The following is a 23,320-nucleotide window of genomic DNA, read 5'->3' as shown; positions in this document are numbered from 1 at the left end:
CAGTGCTCTTAACCACTGAGCCATCTCTCCAGCCCTCTACTGACTTTCATAGGCAAAGAAACAGAAACCATTCATTTAAAGAATTTCTGCATTAGTAGTCAACAGGAATAAAAGTACCTACCTCACAGGTATATATATATCTTATATCTATAAAGATGATATGAGACATTGCAAAGATAGTATTAGTGCTTTGATGTGTAACATGTATGTGATCTGTACCTGTTAAGCTATTATCACAGATTAAGTGTTCCGTATGTGTGGAACCAGAAGTATTTAGATAATTGAATTCTTTGGCCTTTGGAATATTTCAGATTTCATTGATTGAGTACCTCTAATATGAAAATTTGGAGTCCAAAATGCTCCAAAATCTGGAATTTTCCGAGCATTGATACGGTACAAAAAGCTACAGCTTTGGAACATTTTGAATTTCAGATTTTTTATGGGCCTTAGTCAAAAGTGTGTCGTACTGATAAAATAATTCCTTTTTAAAATCCTCAAGGGTGAGGAATAGCAAAGACGTTCTCCTGCCAGCTCTGAAGAAGTAGACTTCATATGAAATAGCAATGTGACAGATGATGGACAGCTCCCAGGAGCTGAGGGCCGTAGTCCTATCAGCATAAAAGCTGAACTCTCCTAATATAACTAGTAACTAGTAGAGAACTCCTGGTCCCAGGCGAGATCAACCCTTTAGCTGCATTCACTTGACATTAAATAGAGAACATAATTTAGCTGTGCCTATACCCTAACCCAGTGGCTCTCAACCTATAGGTTGTGACCCCTTTGTGGGGTGCCGAATGACCCTTTCACAGGGTCACCTAAGATCATTGGAAAATACCTAAGACAGGTGTTTATAGTATAATTAATAGCAGTAGCAAAATTACAGATATAAAGCATCAGTGAAAATAATTTTATGGTTGGGGGTGACCACAACATGAGGAACAGTACTAAAGGGTTGCAGCATTAGGAAGGTTGAGAATCACAGCCCTAACCCATAAATATTGTAAGATAATACAGGTATGTAATTGGAGGTCTTTATTTTGATGTCATTATGATACTCAGGTTTTGGTGCTTGAAAACTGGCTGCAAATGTAACAAATGCCTCAAACAATGGAGTCATTTTAGAACTGGAAAGGTGGTAGAAATAAGAATTGTGAGGATTACCGTACAGTTTAAAGCAGTCTAGGAAGGCCTAAATGATTGTCATAATCTGCACTGTAAGGTTCAGAAAGAAATGAGAATGTGTTCTTGGAAACTAAAGAGAAAGAGACCACTTGTTGAACATGTTGTGTAGTGCATGAAGCTTAGTGTCCCGTAATTGTGTAGAAAGCAGAATTTGTTAACAATTCTGGATGTATGGCTGAAAAGATTTATAAGTCCTAGTATATATGTTCAAAAATGCTATAATGAAAACCATTGTTTTCTATAATATTTAAAAAAATTAAAGGAGGGCTGGAGAGATGGCTCAGAGGGTAAGAACACTTGATTATTCTTCCAGAGGTCCTGAGTTCAATTCCCAGCAACCACATGGTGGCTCACAACCATCTGTAAAGAAATCTGGTGCCCTCTTCTGGCCTGTAGGCACACATGCAGACAGAACATTGTAAATAAATAAATAAACACATCTTTAAAATTTTTTTTTTTTAAAAAAAAATTAAAGGAAATTAAAAAAACTATTGGGGTAAATAATAGCACTACTAAGAATACGACAGTGACTTATCATATTGACTAATTAGCCTAAACAAAGAGTTGAGGGACTGGAGAGATGGCTCAGTCAGTATCATTTCTGCCATGTAAACATGAGGTCCTGAGTTCTGTTTCCAAGCACCCTCATAAAAACTCTGGGCATGGTGGTCCTCATTTGTAATGCTGGGTGATAGTGCTGGGTTATGTGGGAGACAGAGAGGAAGAGCCTTGAAGCTCCCCAGCCAAATCAGTAAAGGTTCTGTGAAGCAACCCCATCTTAAAAAAAATAAAAGGTGGAGAAGAGATTAAGGACACATGACCTATGAACTCCACATGTGCATATACTTCACAACAATGTACATATCTCCCCCCATGTACAGAGATCTAAAAGTAAAACATAGGTTGTGCCACTTGGTTTTTTGTTTTTGTTTTTTTCGTTATTCTCTTTAGTAAAATGTGAAACATAAAAGATTAATTGAAGGAAGAGCTCTTGAAGAAAAAGAAAATAGACTTTGTATTCAAAAAAGTTCTCTGCCTTTCCAAATGATAAAAATGCTAAGCAGCAGACGTATATTGAAATTGTTATAAAGAGACCAGTTGCAGCCATACCTTAGGATCTCAGAGTGAGCAGAACAGAATAATCACATCAAGGATCTTGTCAAGTGAGCATAGATTTCTCCTCTCTTCACTCAAACCAGAGGGCCTCTCGGAAGTCTTAAGTATTGTCTCAGCCATCTCAGGCAATACATAAAAATACAAATAGGATTATATAAAAAGGTTTGCACACATGGGCTTTGTTTATTGGAGTGAAATCCTCAGAAATTCCCACAAGACCCAGAGAGATTTTGAGGCATTTACTTGGGAGAAGCTCAGCTTACTTGGACTGAAATGGACTTAGAAAGTACAAAGTAATAGAGGCGTTTGTATCCACAAAATCTCTAAAATCTCTATTGGCAAAAGTAAGACTGTTAAACCTAATGGGTTGCAGACACGTGCCTCCTGTCATGCAAAAGAAAGGACAGCCTCAGACAAAAACTAAGAGCCTGCCAGACAGTGGTGGTGCCTTTAATCCTCACGTTTGGGAGGCAGAGGTGGGAGAATCTCTACGAGTTCAAGGCCAGTCTGGTGTGCCGACTGAGTTCCAGGACAGCTAGAACTATTACACAGAGTAACATAGTCTCGGAAAACCAATCCAAAACAAACAAAATCTAAGAGCTCAGAAAGCTGAGCCATGAGCCACAGAGGCTTTGAAACAGAATCAGTGGAAGTCTAGTGCTTGGCTACTGGATTTCAGAATTATTAAGGACCAGTGACTTCCTTATTTATTTATTTATTTATACATGACTGATACACTATGCCCTTTTCCCTTCCCCAATCCATGTTTCTCTCTAATATATGCTTATGAATGTTTTTCTGTTTCCCAAGGACTTTTAAAAAACCATTTAAACAGTGTGGGACTGCTGTTGAGGTTTTCCCCAGCTTTTATGTGTCTGAAAAAGTTTGTTTTACAAAAATGTTTTCACTAAATATTGAGTTCTTACTTGACAGTTTCCCCCCTCTAATTCCGTAAAGATGTTTTTTTTTGGTTTGTAATCAGGTTTTCATTTGTGTTTCACGTAGCGAAGGTGCAGTCATTCTGACATTTGAGTCTTTGGTATTTTTCCCCCACCCCCATTGCCAGCTCTTTACTACTTTTGAATAATTTTGGTTACATAACTTTGCTTCTTAGTGCTTGGGATTATAGAACTTCATAGGTCTTGAGTTTATATTGGTCTTATAGCTTTTAACCAAACAAAATTTGGAGGTGTTCTGTCTATAATTTTTTTCTCTTTTACCTCTTGAAGATTGAAGTATGCTCTTAATGCTAATTATTTGACGTTCTCTTCTAGCTCACTGAGATTCTGTTAACTTAGTTTTAGTCTTTTCTTTTTTTCCTGTATTTCGTTTCAGAGAATTTCTATGGTGTTCACTTTAGTCAAGTTCATTGATGTTTTCTTCTGCATTGTCTATTCTAAATTAGTCCCAGACAGTATCTTTTGAAACTCAGAATTGTAAATTTCATCTCCATAATTGTCTTTTTATATTTTTTCTAATCTCTTTAACATATTCTGTCTTTTCTCTAGTGTTTTGAGCAGTTATGGGAACTTTGTAACAACTGTTTTAATGTCTTTCTCCGTGACTTTGGGGTCTGTTAAGGTTGGTGATTTAGGTTTTTTTTTTTCTTATTCAGTATCAGGTGGTGTTCTCTGTCTTCTCATGCTTGAGGACTTTTTATTGGATGCTAGACTCTATTGGGGGTTGGCTATTTCTGTGCTCCTCTGATGTTCTTGATCTTTGACAGTTGCACGGTTCAGGCTTTGCTCTGCGGTCAGAGACACCTGTAGTATGAGGCTTGTTTCCACTGCTGAGACAAGGCGTACACGACTTTCCTTTATTTGTGAAATTAAGTTTTTCCTTCTGGCTTTGGGAACCAGGCATTATTCACTGGCTGCGTGAGCTCAAGTGCTCACCTCCTTCTTTCCTTGGCTTACGTAGTTTCCCCAGATGCACAAATGAGTACTGTACTGAATGAGTCCAAGCCTTTGCAGAGCTCAGCGCTCTGGGCATGCTCCTCTGGTGCTGCCCCTCTGCTCCTGAATTCTCCCTTTGCTTCCTCAGGACAGGGAGTTTATGAGCCTCTGCTGTGCCCCGGATCCCCTCAGTGTTCACTTCTGTCTGGTATTTTAATAGCTATTTAAATTTTTTTCTTCATGATTTGGCTGAGATATTTAGCTTTTTATTATTGTGGCTAGAGGTTTAAGCCTTTCATTTTTAATTAGCTGTTACTTACGGAGACCTTCAACCTGTACAGGAACGTAGAGTGACATAATGTATCCTCATGTATTCAGCACCATTATCATGTTTGAACCATTGCTTTTCGCTGTTACCATTCAGTCTGTTTTGTCATTCTCTACACAGTGATTTAAATAAGACCATGTTATTTCAGTCTTGACTTACTCAGTGTGTATCTCAGTTACATACCCAGGTGACCACCCTTTAAAAGTATAACTCATATTTTTACTACACTGAAATTCATATTCTGCAATACCTTTAGCGATTCATCTTTGTTCTGATTTCCTTAATTTTTCTAGTTTTCCTTCTCTTTATAATTAAGTTGTTTAAAATAGGATCCTATTAACTTATTCCTTTTAGTCACCATCCTCCTTAGACGGTCTGTACCACCTTGACTTGACACTAGTTATGCCTGATTTCTCTAGTCATCTTCAGTGCTTCTCCTCCCATAGCCACAGGGTTTCTCCTGCCAAAGCTTTTGCTTTGTTTATTCCTAAACTCCCAGCTGTTGTAGTATGCTTTATTCTTTTTCTCTCCCTCCCCTGTCTTCTCTAGTCTCCTCTTCTTTTTGATGGTCTGTTTGTGTACCCCACACTGACATTGAACACAACACATTTTTGTCTTCCTTTCTTGAGTGCAGAGGTCATAGACCTGAGTCAGCATACTTGGCTTGTTAGTGCTTTGGCTTTTCCTGTGTGTGTGTGTGTGTGTGCGCGCGCGCACATTCATTCTACCTAAAATATCTTTTCTCTTTGTTTTTACTTTTTTAATAGCTTTTATTTGCCTACTTTATTATTTGTGAATGATTATTTTTTCACAGCAGAATTTGAATTTATTATGGGAAGATGCATGCTTCATTCTGAGTCTTTGTCACCTTTAGAAAGTTATTTAGGGTCTTTGTATGCTTCAGTGTAGCCTCTTTGGGGGGGGGGGATTGTAGATTAGTTAAATTGCTGCATGTAAGAACTCAGAGCACAGTTGTATGTAAATGATCATAAATTCCATAATGTTTTATATTTAGAAGACTTTCATTCAGTAGAGTGGTATTTCGAGCAACTGTGAAATATTGAATAAACGAATAAAGTTGTACATTATTCATGTTTTCAAAGAAACTCATACAAATATGAGACATTATTTTTCCAGCCAGTGTTTGTTCATTTGTTCTTTTATTGATTCATGAAACAGGAATTCAGTAGTTCCTATATGGTAGGAGTGATGGAACGTGTTGGGAAAAATAATGACGAATCTTAGTGACAAGGAGTGTGCCCATATGTTGCTTACATAAATATTAATTATTCACTGAAGTGAGTGCTGTAAGAGTATGACAGAATAGAGCCAAAATTAGTTTTGCTGGTCAGAATAACAGCTTTTTAAAAAGAAATTGTCCTTAATTACTTAAAAACTTTTTATTGATTTTTTTGAATTTTACATTATGTATCCCAATCCCACTCATCTCCTGTCCCCTCGTTTCTGCCCTGCAGCCTCACCCCACACTGAATAAAACGAAATTTAAAAACAAAAAAACAAAAACAAACAAAAAATCTAGTGTGGAAGCGGTGGTGTGACCCAGTGAGTCACAGAGTTTACCTTAGTCCATATATCTTTACTTATATTCATTGCAGTGAGTCACTGATGTAGTTCAAGGCCTCTAGAGGGCTTTTGCTACACTATCAGTATTGGGGCCTCACTGGGACTGCTCTTGGATATCCAGTTGTTGTGTCATGGAGATCCTGTAGCTGTGGATCTGCAGGTCCAGCTCCTTTACATTCTCTTGCAGGTCACAGATGAGTGGGGGTTTCGTGTGAACTCCCCCATAGCCCTGGTTCTGATTTGGGGTGGTAGCTGGGTTGGTCAACCAGCTTGCTTTCCCTCATGTCACCACATGGGCGAGCTCTCCAGCACTGCTCCTCCAGTGCAGCAGACAGCAAGGAGCAGGGCCGGTTCCCCTGCTCTCACCTGACCAGACTGGTTCACCCACACACACCACCAGAGCCAGCTCTACTATTTTGCCCAAGCGAGGTGCTGGGCCCACTTTCCCAGTTGCTGCAGTTTGTGAGGGCCAGGGCCAGCTCTTCCATTTTCAATGTCCCTGAGGTTGGCTCTTCTACCTGCTGCCGGTGGCAAGAGTTGGATATGGGGAGGGCAGGTTTCCCTCACCCATGTCATCACATGACATACCCGAGAGGGGGCAGGGTCCCCTTTCTTGCTACCATATCCACAGGCTGTATCTCCTGAGCTCCCCCTGCCAACAGGGTCTGCTCTAGTGTGCATCCCAGGCAAGGTATAGGGGCTTCTCTCCCAAGTGCTCCAGTTGCTGAGGGGCAGGGCCTGTTCTTCCTATTGCTGCAGCCAATGAGGAGTGGGGCCAATTCTGTGTAGCCCTATCTTCTCAGGCTTAAGTGGTAGTAGGAGCCGCTGGCTATGATAGACCACGACTATGTCAGTGCCATTGACCCAGAATGGCCCCTGGCAGCAGCACAGACCCAGATGACATGATGGCCCCTGGTGGCAGTACAGGCCACCCAGATGTATATGGTACAGCAGAGCCTCAGCACTTGGATACCAGCATGGCCCTAAGTGACAACCCAGGCTCCTGAAATCTGCGATAGGCAATGGATCCTGACATGGTACTTAGAAGTAGCAGGGGCCCAGGATGTCACCATGGCCTTGGGTGACAGCGCAGGTCACCCAGACAGGCATGGAATCAGTGGTGGCGTAGCTCTTGAACATACACATGACCCCAGGTGGTGACCCACATCCCAGACATTGACATAGTCTTTGATGGCAGCAGGAACCTCAGATATCAACGCAGACCTGGCTGCAGCAGGGCACAGACCCAGACATGGCCCTAGCCATAGCCTGAGCCCTATATTCTTAATTTTTAATAAATTTTAATAATATAACTGCATTATTTCCCCCTTCTTTTTGAAAATAAAACTGAAGAATTTTCTGTGGTATTACAAATTACTACACTTTTATTTTATATTTAGAAAATAGACTATCGGTCATTGTGTCTACACAGTAGTCTTAGCTGAGAAGTAAATTCTTAACAATTATAAAAATTATCAGTGGTTTTTCTTTTCTTTTTTTTTTTCTTTTTGAAACAGAGTTTCTCTATGGAACTCTGGCTATCCTGGACCTTTGTAGAGCAGGCTAACCTCGGACTCAGAGAGCTGCCTGCCTTTGCCTCCCAATGCTGGGATGTGTGCCATCATGGCCCAGTTAAAAATTATAAGTGGATTTTTTTTTCATTAGTCATATTGACATCTCTGATACCAAGATTGAGATTCTTAAGTTGTTATTTCAGGGATTGGTTGTTTTTATCTTGTTCTCTTTCACCTGTGTGTGTGTGTGTATGCATATTTTCACACACTTGTGAAAACCTTTGAGAGCATGTGTGAGGACACATGCATGTATGAACAAATGCGTATGGAGACCTGAGATTGATGCTGAGAATTACTTTCAATTGCCCTTCTCCCTCATTTATTGAGATGAGATCTAGGGCAAACCCAGCGCTGGCTGATAAAGGCTAGTCTTGTTGGTCAGCTCGCTTTGAGGAATCCTGTCTCTACCTTCTGAGTCTGGAGTTAGAGGCATTGCCTTTGTGGCAGGTGCTTTCACTGCTAAGCTGTTCTCCCAGCTCTGATAAGTCGTATTTAGTGATTATACAAATTAACCAAAGTGTAAAAATGTCTGTAATTATACTTGTCATAGAAGAGACTTTGAAACTCTTCATTTTTGTATTTATAGTTGTTTGTATTTTTTTTATGTGCTAGGTATTAACACCACAAAAATTGGAATTGGTAAAAGCCCAAATACAGCAAGAATTAGAAGCTCCAATGCGAGAGCGTTTCCGCACTCTGGATGAAGTAAGTAATGAGGGAGAATAACTGCATTCATCTTTATCCCTCCGTGGAAGGCATTCTTGATTTACCTAAATCTTCTCCATGGCAGTCCCTACAGTGGTCTCTGAGGCGTTAATAGGATTGGACTCCATTATCTCTCTGTCTCTTTTCCTCCTCCATCTACCCTGGCCTCCTGATATTTGATTGTTATTCAAAAGAAATGTTGGGATTCAAGAGTCTTTGCATTAGTGCTGTATCTGCCTTGAATATTTTTTAGATCTCTTTGGCTGACTCCTTAATCTCTTGCAAATCTGTCCAAAAATGTTAGTTCTTTACTCTGCCTTCTTTGACCGTTTCCTATCCCATTTCCCTGCTAAATACTGCAGCCTCAGAGCCTGCTTTCCTGCCCTAAACTTTTGGAGTTTACTTACCTCCCTATTTTTGTTTTTCTGTGATACTTGTTACCTTATAAATGCTAATTTGCCTAATTATTGTGGCTTTCATTTTAGCACTTCTAGAATGGAAAACACAGTAGAATGCTCTGAGCACTTCCTTTCTTTTGGTTCAAGGAAGAACTTGTGTTTTGTTCACAAGTTCCTGAGAATGGTTCCTAACATACAGTAGGTGAAATGATATTTGTCAACTCAAAGGATGGATTTGTTACTTCCCTGTTGCTTTGATACCCTGACAAAAGCTACTTAGAGAGGGAACAGTTTATTTTGGCTTCCAGTTTGAGGCTGCAGTCCACGATGGCGGGGAAGGCAAGATGGCAGGATCTTGAGGCAGCTGCCCACTGCGTTCTTAGCCAGGGAATTGGAGACAGATGAATGCCCGTGCTGAGCTCTCTGCTCCTGCTGCTGCCCTCACTGGAAGGCGGATCTTCCCACCCTCAGTGAACCTACACTGGCTAGTCCCTCACAGGTGTTCGCAGAGGCTAACCTGATCTAGAAGTGTGCTTGGAGGCCTTTCTCCAGATGATTCTACATCCTGCCAAAGACAATTGATATTAACATCACACAACCTCAAAAAGAAAAGTGCTCCTATTTTTACTTTGGGAAATTATATTACCAAATGTTTGATAAAGAGGACAGGAAAAGACTGTAGAGAATGAATTAGGTACTGGCGTAGATATTTTATATGCTAACTTTCAACAAATCAGCTCTTAGGTGTGTCAATTATTTCTGTTTCCTTCAAAATGTACCCCTTTGGGAGATTGGAATAATCTAAAATACTGCCATTGTGCAGGAAGACTTGCAAAATTCTCTTTTGTAATGATTTATTGATTGATATCCTGATTTTTCAAACATGCCCCAAATGGCAATATATCTTAGTGGCAGGGTATCATGCTTTGGAAGTAGATTGAATTTTTTATAAATAAAATTACTCATACCAAGGGTAAGTATTCAAGTTAAATAAGAGCAGGTTTTTAAATCTTAGTATGTATTCTGTATAACATCAGCACAGCTGTTTTCTTATTTTATAGATTTGTTTAGAAGTCTTTCAGCTAAAGATTATTGAACTATTATTTTAGGAGTCTTACTTCCCTTATTGCCTAGTTTCCTGGTGCTTATTTAAATAGAATCTTTCATACCTGACTGCTCTGTTGCCTAAGTTTTTGTTGAGTATTCAGGTTTTTTAGGTTGTTTGGTGACAAGATTAGAGCACCTTCGGTGTTTCTGGTCGATGATGAGCCATGGATGTTGTGTTCTTCAGGCTAGTGTGTTGGAGTTGAATGGTTGTAATATACGACTAAGCCTTAAGTTAGTACTCTAAGTATTCAAATAAGTTTTTTCTACTTTGAGATTATCTAGTCTGTCTTTTAGAGAGGGATGTCTTATACTTTGTTAAACTTGTTAAAATCTAGCCATATTTTGAAAGACATGCCACATTCTTAACTAAGATTTTAGTTCAGAGGTGGTGACTTTTGTCACATTAAATATTTGATAGCACAGTGAAAATCTGTGAAGACAGAGCATAACTTGAATGGTAATTCATCTTTTTGGTGCATTCCAAGGAGGATACTAATCTGCTTTCTTTTTCTTCTTTTTCATGGGTAAAGTGTATGCATATGGTGTGCATGGTGTGTGTGCACCCTTGCATGTGGGTGTGTGGGCACATGTTGAAGTGCATGTGTGGAGGACAAAGCTGCTATCAGGATCCTTTGGTTACTCTGCCTTATTCACAAGGCAGGTTCTCTTATTTGAGCCCAAAGTTGTCTGGTCAGCTGGTCTAGCTCCTGTGCTCCCATGGTCCTTTCTCTGTCTTCTGGTGGCTGCAGTTACTAGCATGTCCCAGGTCCACCAAGCATTCCCATTGGTTCTGGGCATCAGAGCTGCTGAGCCAGCTCCCTTGCGCTCATATATATTTCTGTTAAGCTTATCTTTTCCTTTCAGAATGGCTGTTAATAAACTAAAAATTATACTGTACAGTGATTTTTGGAAAAGGTACAAATTTCACTTTCAGATTTGTCATGCATCATAATCTCTTTGTAATTTAGGAAGTGGAAAGGTATAGAACTGAATATAATAAGCTTCGCTATGAGCATACATTTCTCAAGTCAGAATTTGAGCATCAGAAAGAAGAGTTTACTCGTATTGCAGAAGAAGAAAAAATGAAATATGAATCAGAGGTAAGTAATTAGTTATGCTGGTTTATCAGAGATTGTTGTAGTAAATAAAATTTTATGATTACATATTTTTATAAGTTCTAAATTACACAAGCTGATTGTGTAATTATGTTTATTAGTAAAAGTATTTGTTTTCTTTTGTTCTTTGTCAACAATTTCTTGTGTTTTTCTTTGACTGTTTGTCACCTGTTTTCTTTTGTCAGTTTTATTAGCCAGTGGAGATAGATAAATCACACAGCCTCATATTACCCATAGCCTTGGAGAGACAGTTATCTCTGTAAACATTACTTACGTGATTCCTTATTTAGTACAGTCCTCTATTTAGGACCAAGCACCTCCTAGGTAGCTCTGGTTTAAGCCTTTGTACCTTGTTGATGTTGCTCTAAGCTATCACCCTCAACTTTTTTTGACATCCGCATGCGGTGCTTCCTACAGTGCCTCCTCCTAGTTCATCTCGATTGCTTTGGGCAGCCATTTTACTCAGTTTGCAGTTTGTCTTCGACTTTTGCTAAAACCGTTTTTTTTTTCCTTTTATTCTCTATTTACTCTTAATTTCTTTATGATAAAAAACAAGTAGCAATTGTGTTCTAACATTGATAAAAAAAAACTAGGCAGATATTTGTATCAGTACACTATATACCATATAGAAATACAGCTACATGGTATTTATATCATTGTGCTTATTTGGAATTAAAGTATTCTTACCTTCCTTTACCAGTTAAAAATATCCTTAGTGTTTTAGCTATCTAAAAAAGCCAAGAGCACAGTACTTGGCTTAGACTGATTTATTATCAGTGAACAGTTTCTTGATTGTCAGTAAGAAACTATTGATCAGTCAAGTTCTTCAGCATAACAGTCCTTGAACACTATGGATACTTGAAATGAGTTTTCTCATTTAACTCTGTTTCTTCTCACAGTTTAAAATGCTTTATTTAGGTATAATTTCATTTTAATTTAATAGTAAGATGAGGAAAAATTTATTCATTTGAAATTAAAAAGCTGAAGCATAAGATAACAAATTGTCAGAAATTTTACAAAGTCTTCAGCCAGCTCAATGGTAGAAGTAGATAATCCTAACATTCCTATCTCAGCTCACATGTTAGAGTCTTAAGTTAGAAATTATTAATGATTTGAGGTTATCACACTGATTAGTGGTCACCTATTTTAGGGTTTTGATTGCTGTGAAGAGACACTATGACCATGGCAACTCTTGTAAGAGGAACAGTTATTGGGGTGGCTTGCTTGCAGTGTTAGAGGTTCAGTCCATTACTGTGACAGGGAGCATAGCAGCTTGCAGGCAGAGGTGTTGGAGGAGAAGCTTAGGTCTTAAATCTTACAGGCAACAGAAAGTTAGCTGAGACATTGGGCAGTTTCCTGATCATAGAAAACCTCAAAGCCTGCCCCCACAGTGACACACTTCCTCCAACAAGGCCATACCCACTTCAACAAAGCCACACCTCCTAGTAGTGCCATTCCCTATGAGCTTTTGGGGGCCAGTTACATTCAAACTACCACACCACCCAACAGCTTCAGTTTTGTTAATTGTTCAGCTCATGGATACCTATCTATGATTGGAAAAGGCTTCATTCAAATCTGTAAGTATGACAGACTATGACCTGTAAGGATTCTGTTGTGGAAAATAGAAATGATAAGGATTTTCAACTTTGATGTGAAATGAAGAGTCAGTATGTTGACAACTTCTGGGGTTCTTTATTGTGCTTTTAGATTTGCTTTTGAAATCAGTTGATGTGTTTACTTGGTAGTGATTGTATGTATTCTTCAGGCTCTTGATTTTGTTGGCTTTTCAAAAAAAAAATTGATGAAAAGAAATATGTTGACAGAGGTTTCTGTCCCACCAGGTCCCATAGCCATTTAGTCCCAAATAAACACAGAGGCCAAATTAATTATAAACTGATTGGCCTATTAACTCAGACTTTATTAACTAATTCTTACATTATACATTAACCCATTGTTCTTGTCTGTGTTAGCCACATGACTTGGTACCTTTATCAATGAGGCATTCTCATCTTGCTTCCTCCATGTCTGGGTGACGCCTGCAGAATCTGCCTTTCCTCTTCCCAGAATTCTATTCTGGTTGCCCCACCTATACTTCCTGCCTGGCTTCTGGCCAATCAGCTTTTTATTAAACAAGTACAAGAGACAAATCTTTACAGGGTACAAGACCATTGTCCCACAGCTCTCCCCCCCCACCCCCCGTTTTTTCAAAACAAAAACTCTGAGTCTAATCTCCTTTGTTTAGCTTTCTTCTTCACCATTATCCATAACAACTTATAACCAACATTCTAAACAAAGGCAAACATTCATAATCCACATTTGGGAATCTGGGCATAGTTTTCTAGGACACTTCCTGCTTGTTGGAGGTGCTGATCATCTTATGGGGACCTAAAGAGAATTGAGAATTATGGTCAAGTCCTGACTGGAATATTCTGTGAGACTTGATCATTTCAGCCAGCAGTCTTGAGGCTGTTCTAGATGTAGAACTCAGACATCTGGGCCATGCGCTCCTATCAGATTTCTCAGGGGGTCTTTCTTTATCAGACCCGAGTTTTCTTAACCCAGAATGAATCCACAGCCTCTCATTTCCTGTGGAAACAAAAACAAAACCTCTTCTCCAAAGTAACATATCTTTTGACTTAAATTTTGAAATCAAGGCATTTTCAAAATATATATGTTGGATTAATCCAGCAACATTTATAATCAAATGTCTTTTAGCAGCTGTTGCTCCTTCCTCAGCTGTCAAACAATTCAAAGAAAACACAATAACATACAGTATTCAGATTCTCTGTATTTTCCATTTTACGTGGCTTTTTTAAAACTATTTATTTTTACTTTTATTTTTTTGCCTTTCTTTCTTTCTTTTTTTAAAGACAGAGTTTCTCTGTGTATCTTTGGCTGTCCCTGAACTCACTCTGTAGACCAGGCTGTCCTTGAACTCTAAGAGAGCCGCCAACCTCTGCCTCCCAAGTGCTGGCATTAAAACTGTGTGCCACCATACCCAACCCCCCCCCCCTCTCTCTAAGGGTTATCCTTTTTCTTTTCTCTCCCAAGCCTATATATATTTCTAAACACACTGTAAACCATTTAGAGGTTTTCTTCATCTGAATATATCTTTATTGTATAACTCTTTTTCTGACCACATGAGTCTTTAGTTTCCTAAGCAGTATGGCCAGGATTATAGTCCTGGCTTTGACAGCTTGATCCACCCTATTCCTTAGCTTTCTGAGAGTCTAGCCTCATGGCCGAGGTACTGGCTGGGCCATGTTTATTGCCACAACTCAATGGTGTTTCAATGTCCCTGCCACCACCAAGAAGCATGCTGTCGGCTATTCACAAATAACATTTAAGTGTTTGCTGATGGGTCCTCTTAAAACAGCTGCAAGGTTTTTCAAACTAAAGCAATCAGGAAGCCTCTCTGAAATGAGACGCCCTTGCCTCTAGCAAACAAAGCCCACCCAAGAAAATGCTGCTACCATGAAGCCATGTTTAATTCTGTTCTTTTGTGTCTAGAATTACTTCCCAAACTCTCTCAGGTTTTAAGGATTTAGCTGTCCATGTTGATGCCAGAAATGTTGGTCTAAAAATGTTATTACTAATATATTTTTCTCTCTAAAAGACGAAATAATATTTAAAATGCAGATATTTTAAGGGATTGTTAAGAGCCTAGAGGAAACTTTCTGCTTTTTCTTTTCCTCAACTCATCACTTATTGTAATAGTACACACATAGTGCTTTATACAGTAAAACTTGGTAAGGCAATTGTGGGCTATGAAATAGCAGATATAATTTCAGTTAGGGGTTATAGGAACAAAAAATGTAATTTTAGAATTTCAAAGTGGAGTCTACCTATACCACTTTCATTTTTACAATTTAGACTTGTGTAAATATATAAATTTGAATACTAAAATGCAGGCAAATGCTATTTTATTGTACTTGTTGCACTTTGCTGTTGTTATCTTTTCATAACACAAATTGACGTTTTATGACATCCCTGAGTTGAGCAAATTTATTGGTGATAGTTTTCAAACAGCTTGTTTTCTTCCTTGTTTCAGTTGTTCAGGATACTGGTAATATTGTGGCAAGCATCATATTGTTTCAGACCTTTTCATTAGTGTATCTGCTCTTTAGATCTGTACTATGCTGATTGTTTTTGGTTGCCATGATCTGCTAATGTAAGGGGGTGAACTTAACCAGGAAATGTTGTGGAGTCTAAACATACCACTGACTCACTATTCTTCTTGCCTGGTCTCCCTGTGCCCTGAGCCACAATGATAATAAAATCAGGCCACTTAATATTCTACAGAACTTCTATGTGAGACATCCTTTGAGGGTACATTTCCATGCTAGGAAGACCACCTAGTTCTCTTCTCTCTTAAAAGGTTTTATTGGACAGGTGGTGGCAGTATAGGCCTTTAATTCCTGTACTTGGGAGGCAGAGGCAGGTGGATCTCTGTGAGTTCAAAACCAGCCTGGTCTACAGAGTGAGGCTGGGTACAGCCAGGGTTACACAGAGAAACCTTGTCTTGCCTCCCCCGCCCCCGCAAAAAGTTTTTACTAACTCCCAATAGCTCCAAAGTGGATGATAAGCCTTTCATATATTTGTCATGAGGAAAACATTGCAGATCTAAACTTTAGCTGTTGGTAAGCTACAGAAGAAGTTTGCAGCTAGCAGAACTTGTTTATAAGATTTAAGGTAAGGAAAATCTCAGGAGGGAGGGGCAGTTCTCTGAATTCAAGGTCAACCTGGGCCAGCCTGCTGGTCTACAAAGTGAGACTTTGTATCAAAAAATAGATTTAAGGAAAGAGGCTGTCTGCATAGCATAAAAGTTTGAGGTCAAGCTGCAAGTGCTGGTGGGTAAGCTGCAGCCTAGCTACATCAAACAACAGTCTTACATACGTGAAGTTTCTGTTGGGTGAAGATGCTACTTAGCACCTTAAAGAGAAACCAGTGCCTGGCATCAAAGAGCAAACCCTCCTTTTAGTGTGAGGCAGATGAAGTTGATGAAGTTAACTGGAAGTGGAAGCCAATATTCATTTGCCATTCTGAAAATCCTAAAGTCTTAAGGATTGGGCTAAAATCTGTTCTGTCTGTGCCCTGTAAGAGGCACAGTGAAACCTAGATGGCAATATCACTAGTTTATGACATGTTTGACTGATTGTTTTAAGCTTGTCATTGAGATGTACTTCTAGATAAAAGGATTCCCTTCTATATCTTATAGTTATTCTTATTAATCACCTAGCTGTTTAGAAGCCTATGGAACAAGGAATGGTTTTGGTTTTCACGCTGTATTATTTACGAAACATACACCACAAAGCTAGTCTTCTCATAGGTAATTCGTCCATTGAATTTGGGCAGAATAAATCAGAAACCTTACGGAAATAATTCTCCATTTGAGTTCCATTAGGAACATTTGTGGTTCATAGAAAGAGATTAAAATAGTAACATTAAACAAGAGTTTGAGAGTAACATTAAACAAGAGTTTGAGAGAAGTTAATTCCAGTCCTCCTGGATGACTGAGTATTGTTTCAAGAGTTCAATGATATAGTAACTGCAGAGATGACATAATCAGTAAGAGTTCTCAGAGTAGAACATTAAGGTGTGACTTAAGTTTTTCAGTTTTACACTAAAGTTTGAGTAGCTGAAGAATTGCTTCTTATGGATAAGTAAAGGTTACTGCCCCTCTATGGTAGGGATTGAGCCTCTTGCAAGAGAGATAAACACTGCTACTGAGTCAGCTTAGCCCAAGAAAGTGGCTCTTAAAGTAGAGTGGGTCTCATGGCAATAAAGGGTTTACAACATTGTATCAACTTAGTTGGTAAAGCAGTGGCAGGATATGAGAAATCGACTCCAGCTTTGAAAGTTCTGCTGTAGGTGAGAGACAGTCACATAGCATAGCATGTCCTAGAAATGTCTTTGATGAAAGGAGTCAGGTGATGTGGCTAACATCATTATTGTCTTGGTATAAGATTGCCACAGCTCCCAGCCATTAGCAGTCAGCACCCTAATCAGGCAGCAGCATTAAAGGCAGTGTCTTGTGGAAAGTTCGGGTTCCCTTAATGGTGATTGTTGGCATTTTTAGTGATAACACACATTAGTTCTTTTAAAAAAGATGTAGTACTTTTATACCGTGAATAGACTATAGTATAATAGATTTTTTGTTTGTTTGTTTTTTAGACAGGGTTTCTCTTTGTAGCTTTGGCTGTCCTGGAACTCACTTTGTAGATCCACCTATTGGCCTTGAACTCAAAGATTTGCCTACTGGGATTAAAGGCACGTGCCACCACTGCCTGGTTGAAATTTTTTTCTGTGTAATGAGAAACTAAAAATAATTGTGAGACACACTTTATTGGAATAATTTGCTTTACTTCATTGTCCTAAAACTGAACTTTCAAATTACCACACTATCCTTTCCTTGCAGCAGTGATTTTTATAAGAAGCAAATCAAAATAAATTTTAGTTTTGATTCAGAGTCACACAATTCTTGTCTATTTCAAGATTTATTTCAAGAAAATCATCAGTCTCATATTAAAACCTAGAAAGTTCCAAAACTAAATGTAAGAAAGACACAGATGCAAATACTGTGTTGACAGCTATTATACTCTCATTACCTGATAATAAAGAACTTAGTTAGAAAATAACCAAGCTGGGCATGATGATACATGCTTATATTCTTATTACTCAGGAGACTGAGTCAGGAGGATTGAGAATTCAGTGGTTAAGAGTGTTCAGTGGTTAAGTGCTCTTAGAAAAAACCTGAGTTTGGTACCCAGCAACCCTGTTGGTTGGATCACCACTGCCTGTGACTCCAGCTCCAGGGGATCTGACACCTTTTGGCTTCTGTGGACAGGCACCTGTACTCAAGTACACATATCCACACAGACATACAAGTACACACATAATTAAGCAATAACAATATTTTTAAAAAGAGTTGAAGGTGATCCTTAACTGCATAGTTCAAAGCCGTTCTCAGCTATGTGGTATGATCTTTTCTCAAGATAAACAAGAGTTGGAAGGACCTTGTTTACAGAAGAACGGTAAGAGTGACGGCATGCTTAAAAGCCAGAAGGGAGTATAGGAGCAGCTATAAATACTGAACAACAGCCGAGGTACTTGATCCTAGTGTCTGCTTGCCTAACTGTTTCTGTATGCTATGCCATAAATACAGTAAAAACAAAGATGGATAGAGCAATTAGGTATACTCCCTTTTCCTATGTGTTTCAGGGAATTGAATTAATACTATTGTCCTTTTTAAAAGGAAGCCAACTACTCTTTGTAATCCCTGATCTGTCTCGATCCATTTCTTCTACTTCAACTTTTAGAAAAGTAAAATTGGTTAATACCAAGTGTTGTCTTACATGTCAAGCAGGTTTTTATTCTAGAAGAGAATAAAGTAAATGTGAATGTAACTGCAGTACAGGCAGATTTGGATAGATGTCAAAGAAGAGAAATTAGAGAAAGACCTCTGGAAATTGAAAGGAAGACTTGAGATCAAAACAAATGAAGGACATCAATGAAAATGACATGTGAATCTGATTAAAAGTGGAAGAAAAAGAAATAGCTGAGGATGTGTCCAAAGTCTGTGCCCAGATGAATGAGCCAGGAGTGTTCTTACGGCAGTGATTGAGTATAGCAGGCTCCTCGACTGCAGAGGTTTTCCGCTGACTGGACATGTCTTTACTCCTAAACTGCTGGAGACAAAGCACTTAATATTTATTATGCAAATGAATAAATGAGTTTAGTAACTGGAAAACAGTGGTCATAAGTTTGGGTAGGAAGGACTTTTTTTAAAAAAAATTTATCTATATCTATCTATTTATCTATTTATCTATCTATCTATTTATTTATTTATACATTTATACAATATTCTGTGTGTATGTCTGCAGGACAGAAGAGGGCACCAGACCTCATTGCAGATGGTTGTGAGCCACCATAGGATTGCTGGGAATTGAACTCAGGACCTTTGGAAGAGCAGGCAATGCTCTCAACCACTGAGCCATCTCTCCAGCCCCAGGAAGGACTTTTTGATAGTGAATTCTGGTTGAGGAATTATAAATATAAAATTTAATCTTGACTGCCATTTGGTAGTTGTCATTGCTTCAGCTACCATTATACATACAGGTTCCTCTCAAGTATTAGCCGTGTGACCTTATATTTAAAATGGGTACTGCAAGAGAATAATGTTACTTTATCTTACGTGAGGGCACAGTTGTCTATACCTGTGTTATACCTCGACTCCTGACCTAAATAAGCCACTAACAATCACATATTAAAACTGTTTGCAGCTGAGCATGTAGCTTAGTGGTCAAGTGTTCCTTAACTACATGCATCACCCTGCCCTAGGTCTGAACCACTGCCCAAAATAAAATGTTTGAGTTACTTTATGCCAAAGCTAAACAGTATCTTAAAAATCAGCCATCCATCCCAAGTCCATCATTTAAACTGAAGCTGGGTACCAGTACTGTCCAAGAAACCCTAAAACAATATAGGCTAGAACCATTGCCCTTGATTACCTTCTACAACTTGAAGGTAAGGCCTATTGCTGAAGACGCCTCATATTTTGTCGTAGGACTTGAGGAATCAAGCTGGTACTGATAGGAGCTGGAAGGCTCCTTCCTCCCTAAAGTCTGGTTCCAACAGTACTGGAAGGTGCTATACAAACTGCCACTGGGAAACGTTACCCACAGTCCCACCCAGCGGTAAGCCTGTGAACCACAATAGCCACTGGCCTGGCATGATACTACAACTGTACAATAGTGGCCCTTAAATCATAGGGGTAAACCAACAGTCGTCTAATTGAACCTAAGGCCTATTCAGTAGGAGTGAACTCATGCTTCATACTGTAAGCTCAGCTAGGGACCCATGGAATGACCCTAGAGGGGAACCTACTACTGATAATTTTTCTAAATTAATGTAGATTTCAACTATTCTAATTACCCTTAGCCCCACAGAGAAGTACACCTCTCATTCTTAATTAAAAAGCTATTTTTGAAGCAGTTGGAGGATGCTGTACAGATCTGTGACTGTTCAGAATGTAAAGTGCTGTGACTGTGGTGGGGACAGCCCTTGTTGGGACATCTACAGTACAGCCTCTATACCTAAGGCTCAGAGCATCATGGGAGAGGTGGTGAAAGACTCTTAGAGTCAGAGAACCAGGACAATTGCTATGAACTCTCAACAGGATGGTTGCCTGCAGCACAAGACTATACCACTCAACACTCCAGTAGATGGGGGAAATTTTCACAAGGCTCCACCCCCAAAGGGAGAGACAGGCAGTCATTGGCTGCTGAGGGAGGGAGAATCTGGTTTATCCAGTGATGAGAGACCCTGCTAAGTGGTCAGCCCTAAATGGATGTACATATGAGCAACAGTACCTGCACTTAGTAGATTTTGTGTGTGTGTGTGTGTCTGTACAGCTACAATATTTATAGAAACAGTACTTAGAAAAGGTCATGAATTTGAGAGAGGATGGGGAAACAGGAGTGGAAGAGGAGATAGGGTGAAAATGATATGTTTATGTATGAAATTCTTAAAACGTTAAAAGTATTGTGACTTCACACAAAGTCATAGTTAGTTGAAGGGAAAAAAAAGAGTAAAGTGTAGTCCAAGAGCAAACACAAGGGAGAATTGTTCCACATAAAACATGGGGTCGATTATAGGACAGAGATGCTAATTAACCATGTTCTTTTCTGTTTATTTGGTGGTTTTGGGGGGAAGGGATGCAGTGATATGAATTAAACCGGGAGTCTTGTGCATACTGAGTCCATCACCAAGCCCTTGGTTGGGTTTTTGACATTTACCTTCATGGATGAGTTTTCTAGAAAATGTATGTTCACATGCTGGTTGTTTCCATCTTTATACCCTGTTAATATCTTTAATCCACCGTGTACTAAATCAGACTTGGAATCCCTAAATTGTAGGGCTGAAAAAAGATGAGAGCTAGTCTCACCTGTAGAGGCCTCACACTTTTGAGAGCTCTGCCAGACTCTGCTATGTCCCAGAGCCTTTCTTTTGTATCCTTTTGACTTAGATTGAGCCTTGAGTGTTCATTTTGACTATTAATAGCCACAGGTTTTGCTTTTTTGCATGCTTCAATTGAATAATAAGGAGTAACCCTAATATAGAGAAAGAATAAAAGAGAATTGCTAATGAGACTGGGTTTGTACCTCAATGTAGAACACTGATGTATCTTGTTCAAGGCCCTGGGTTCAATCCGTGGCACCTCAAAGAAGAAGAGGGAAATTAACATGAAAAAGGAACTAAGAGCTCCAAGTAGATGTAGTGACAAGTTATAGAAAACCAGGAGGATCTCCACAAGGGTTGGGTGGGGTCTAGTCTGTGCTCTTTCATTTAATCCTGAGCCCCAGTGGGCCTCTGAAATGCCCCAGGTGCTAGGAAACCATTTGGAGCCAACTTATTATTAGGGGTGTGTGGCATCTGGGTGTGGGGGCTGCTGTGAAGGAGAAGACTACCGGTATGAGTGTCTTCTTGTTCCTTGGTGACTAGGGTAGACCCTGGAATAGTCGAGAATGAAGACCTACGTTGCCATTACAGAGTTAGGTTGTCACTTTTCAAGTTCATCCATTGTATTTGTATTTACACATATTTGTGTGAATTAGTTACTCTCAAACAGATGATTTATTAATATAGCCAAATAATTAGCTGTCACGTAAGGAGAAATTTGGGAGTGGTCACTGACTTGGTCTTGCATGAATTTCTATTATGGGCTTGTGTTTTTAACTAATTACTTTATGGTAGTATTTACAATTTTGAATTTTAGTCAGCAGCTGATTAAGCCCTGTGTCAGACACTGGGAGGAGAGGGGAAAATCAGAGAAGTCCTTGCCCTTAAAACTGAGTCATGCTGAGTACAAAGTGAGGAACGTGACATTTTTAGATTTTTTTCTGTTTCCTTCATTTTCGAACCTGAGTTTTCATGTTGTGCAATTTTTAATTTTAATTTACTGACTTGTAAAGCATGTTCATGACTGAAAATTCAATAATTTAGAGCTCGTATGCTTCCTTTCACATTATTAGGTTGCACGGCTGGAGAAGGATAAAGAGGAACTCCATAACCAGCTGCTTAGTGTCGGTCCCACCAGAGACAGCAAACGAGTGGAGCAGCTTGTGCGAGAGAAAACCCATTTGCTCCAGAAATTGAAAGGGTTAGAGACTGAAGTAGCAGAATTAAGGGCTGAGAAGGAAAATTCTGGTGCTCATGTAGAAAATGTCCAAAGAATACAGGTGAGGCAGCTGGCTGAGATGCAGGCTGCGCTCAGATCCTTGGAGGTAAGGCTTTAATTGCTTCCCAGTAGAGTACGGCCTAAGTTTTAAAAGTGCACCTGACAAGCCTTTGGTTTTTAGAGTATAAACACTTGCTCGCTGATCTGATGCTGACGCATTTGTGTAGTCCCCAGTGGGCATGTAAAGAAGAAAGGTGATTCATCAGCAGTAGCTGTGCTACTGCATTTAGGAAGGGATGGATATTCATTCCTTGGGAACCATCATCTAAGTGAAATGACTTTACTCTTAAAATGTCACAGAATAAAATATGCAAATATTCCCCAAAGTTTTCAAGACTAAAGTCATCTGAAAACAGAAAAAGTAATTACTTTTGAAATTATAAATTCTTTATACTAGAATTAAAAATCTTTCAATCATATTCTGTTCGAGGAGACATAACATACTACACATACAGCTTCTAGTCAAAGTGATAAAAGTTAGCTGACTACTAATGCATACAGATCTGAATTATTTTCCTGAGTTCACTAGAGAAAGAATGTTGGCAGAGCCATACCAGGGCCTCTGGGAGGTATCACTTTAGAATACTCCTGGTTTCCATGTTATTCAGACATGCTTATGCCTCTTAGTGCCTGGGCCCAAGATAGAATAGAGACTTTACGTTTTACGTTTCTGTGATGTGGAATGTCCTTCTGTATATGTGTTGCTTTTTTGACTAATGAATAAAGCTGCTTTTGCCTGTGGTGGGACAGAATATAGCCAGGCTATCTATCTATCTACCTATCTACCTATCTACCATCCATCCATCTATCATCCATCCATCCATCCATCCATCCATCCATCCATCCATCCATCCATCCATCTATTCTATCTATGGGAAGGAGTAGGCAGAGCCAGAGAAATGCCATGTAGCTGCCAAAAGATAAAGACGCCATAATACCAGAACCTTACCAGTAGGCCACAGCCTCATGACGATACACAGATTAATAGAAATGGGTTAATTTAAGATATAAGAGTTTGCTAGGAATATGCCTAAGCTATTGGCCAAACAGTGTTTAGTTTAGTTTCAGTGTGATTAT

At 39.2% G+C, this 23,320-nt stretch overlaps 1 protein-coding gene across 1 annotated transcript in view; it reads left to right on the top strand.

Moving 5' to 3' along the window:
- The window catches only part of Cep83 (centrosomal protein 83), a 107,638-nt gene that overhangs the window by 36,492 nt on the left and 47,826 nt on the right, over nucleotides 1-23,320 (top strand). The window contains exons 4-6 of the mRNA XM_005358145.3: nucleotides 8,292-8,384; nucleotides 10,858-10,989; nucleotides 22,038-22,289. Of these exons, the coding sequence (XP_005358202.1) occupies nucleotides 8,292-8,384; nucleotides 10,858-10,989; nucleotides 22,038-22,289 (477 nt within the window). The remainder of the gene's footprint in view (nucleotides 1-8,291; nucleotides 8,385-10,857; nucleotides 10,990-22,037; nucleotides 22,290-23,320) is intronic.

The sequence above is a fragment of the Microtus ochrogaster genome, chromosome 24 (genome assembly GCF_000317375.1).
Source record: "Microtus ochrogaster isolate Prairie Vole_2 chromosome 24, MicOch1.0, whole genome shotgun sequence".
NCBI classification, from domain to species: Eukaryota; Metazoa; Chordata; class Mammalia; order Rodentia; family Cricetidae; genus Microtus; species Microtus ochrogaster.
Note: the sequence above shows the minus strand (reverse complement) of the source record. Positions and strands in the feature narration are given on the sequence as shown.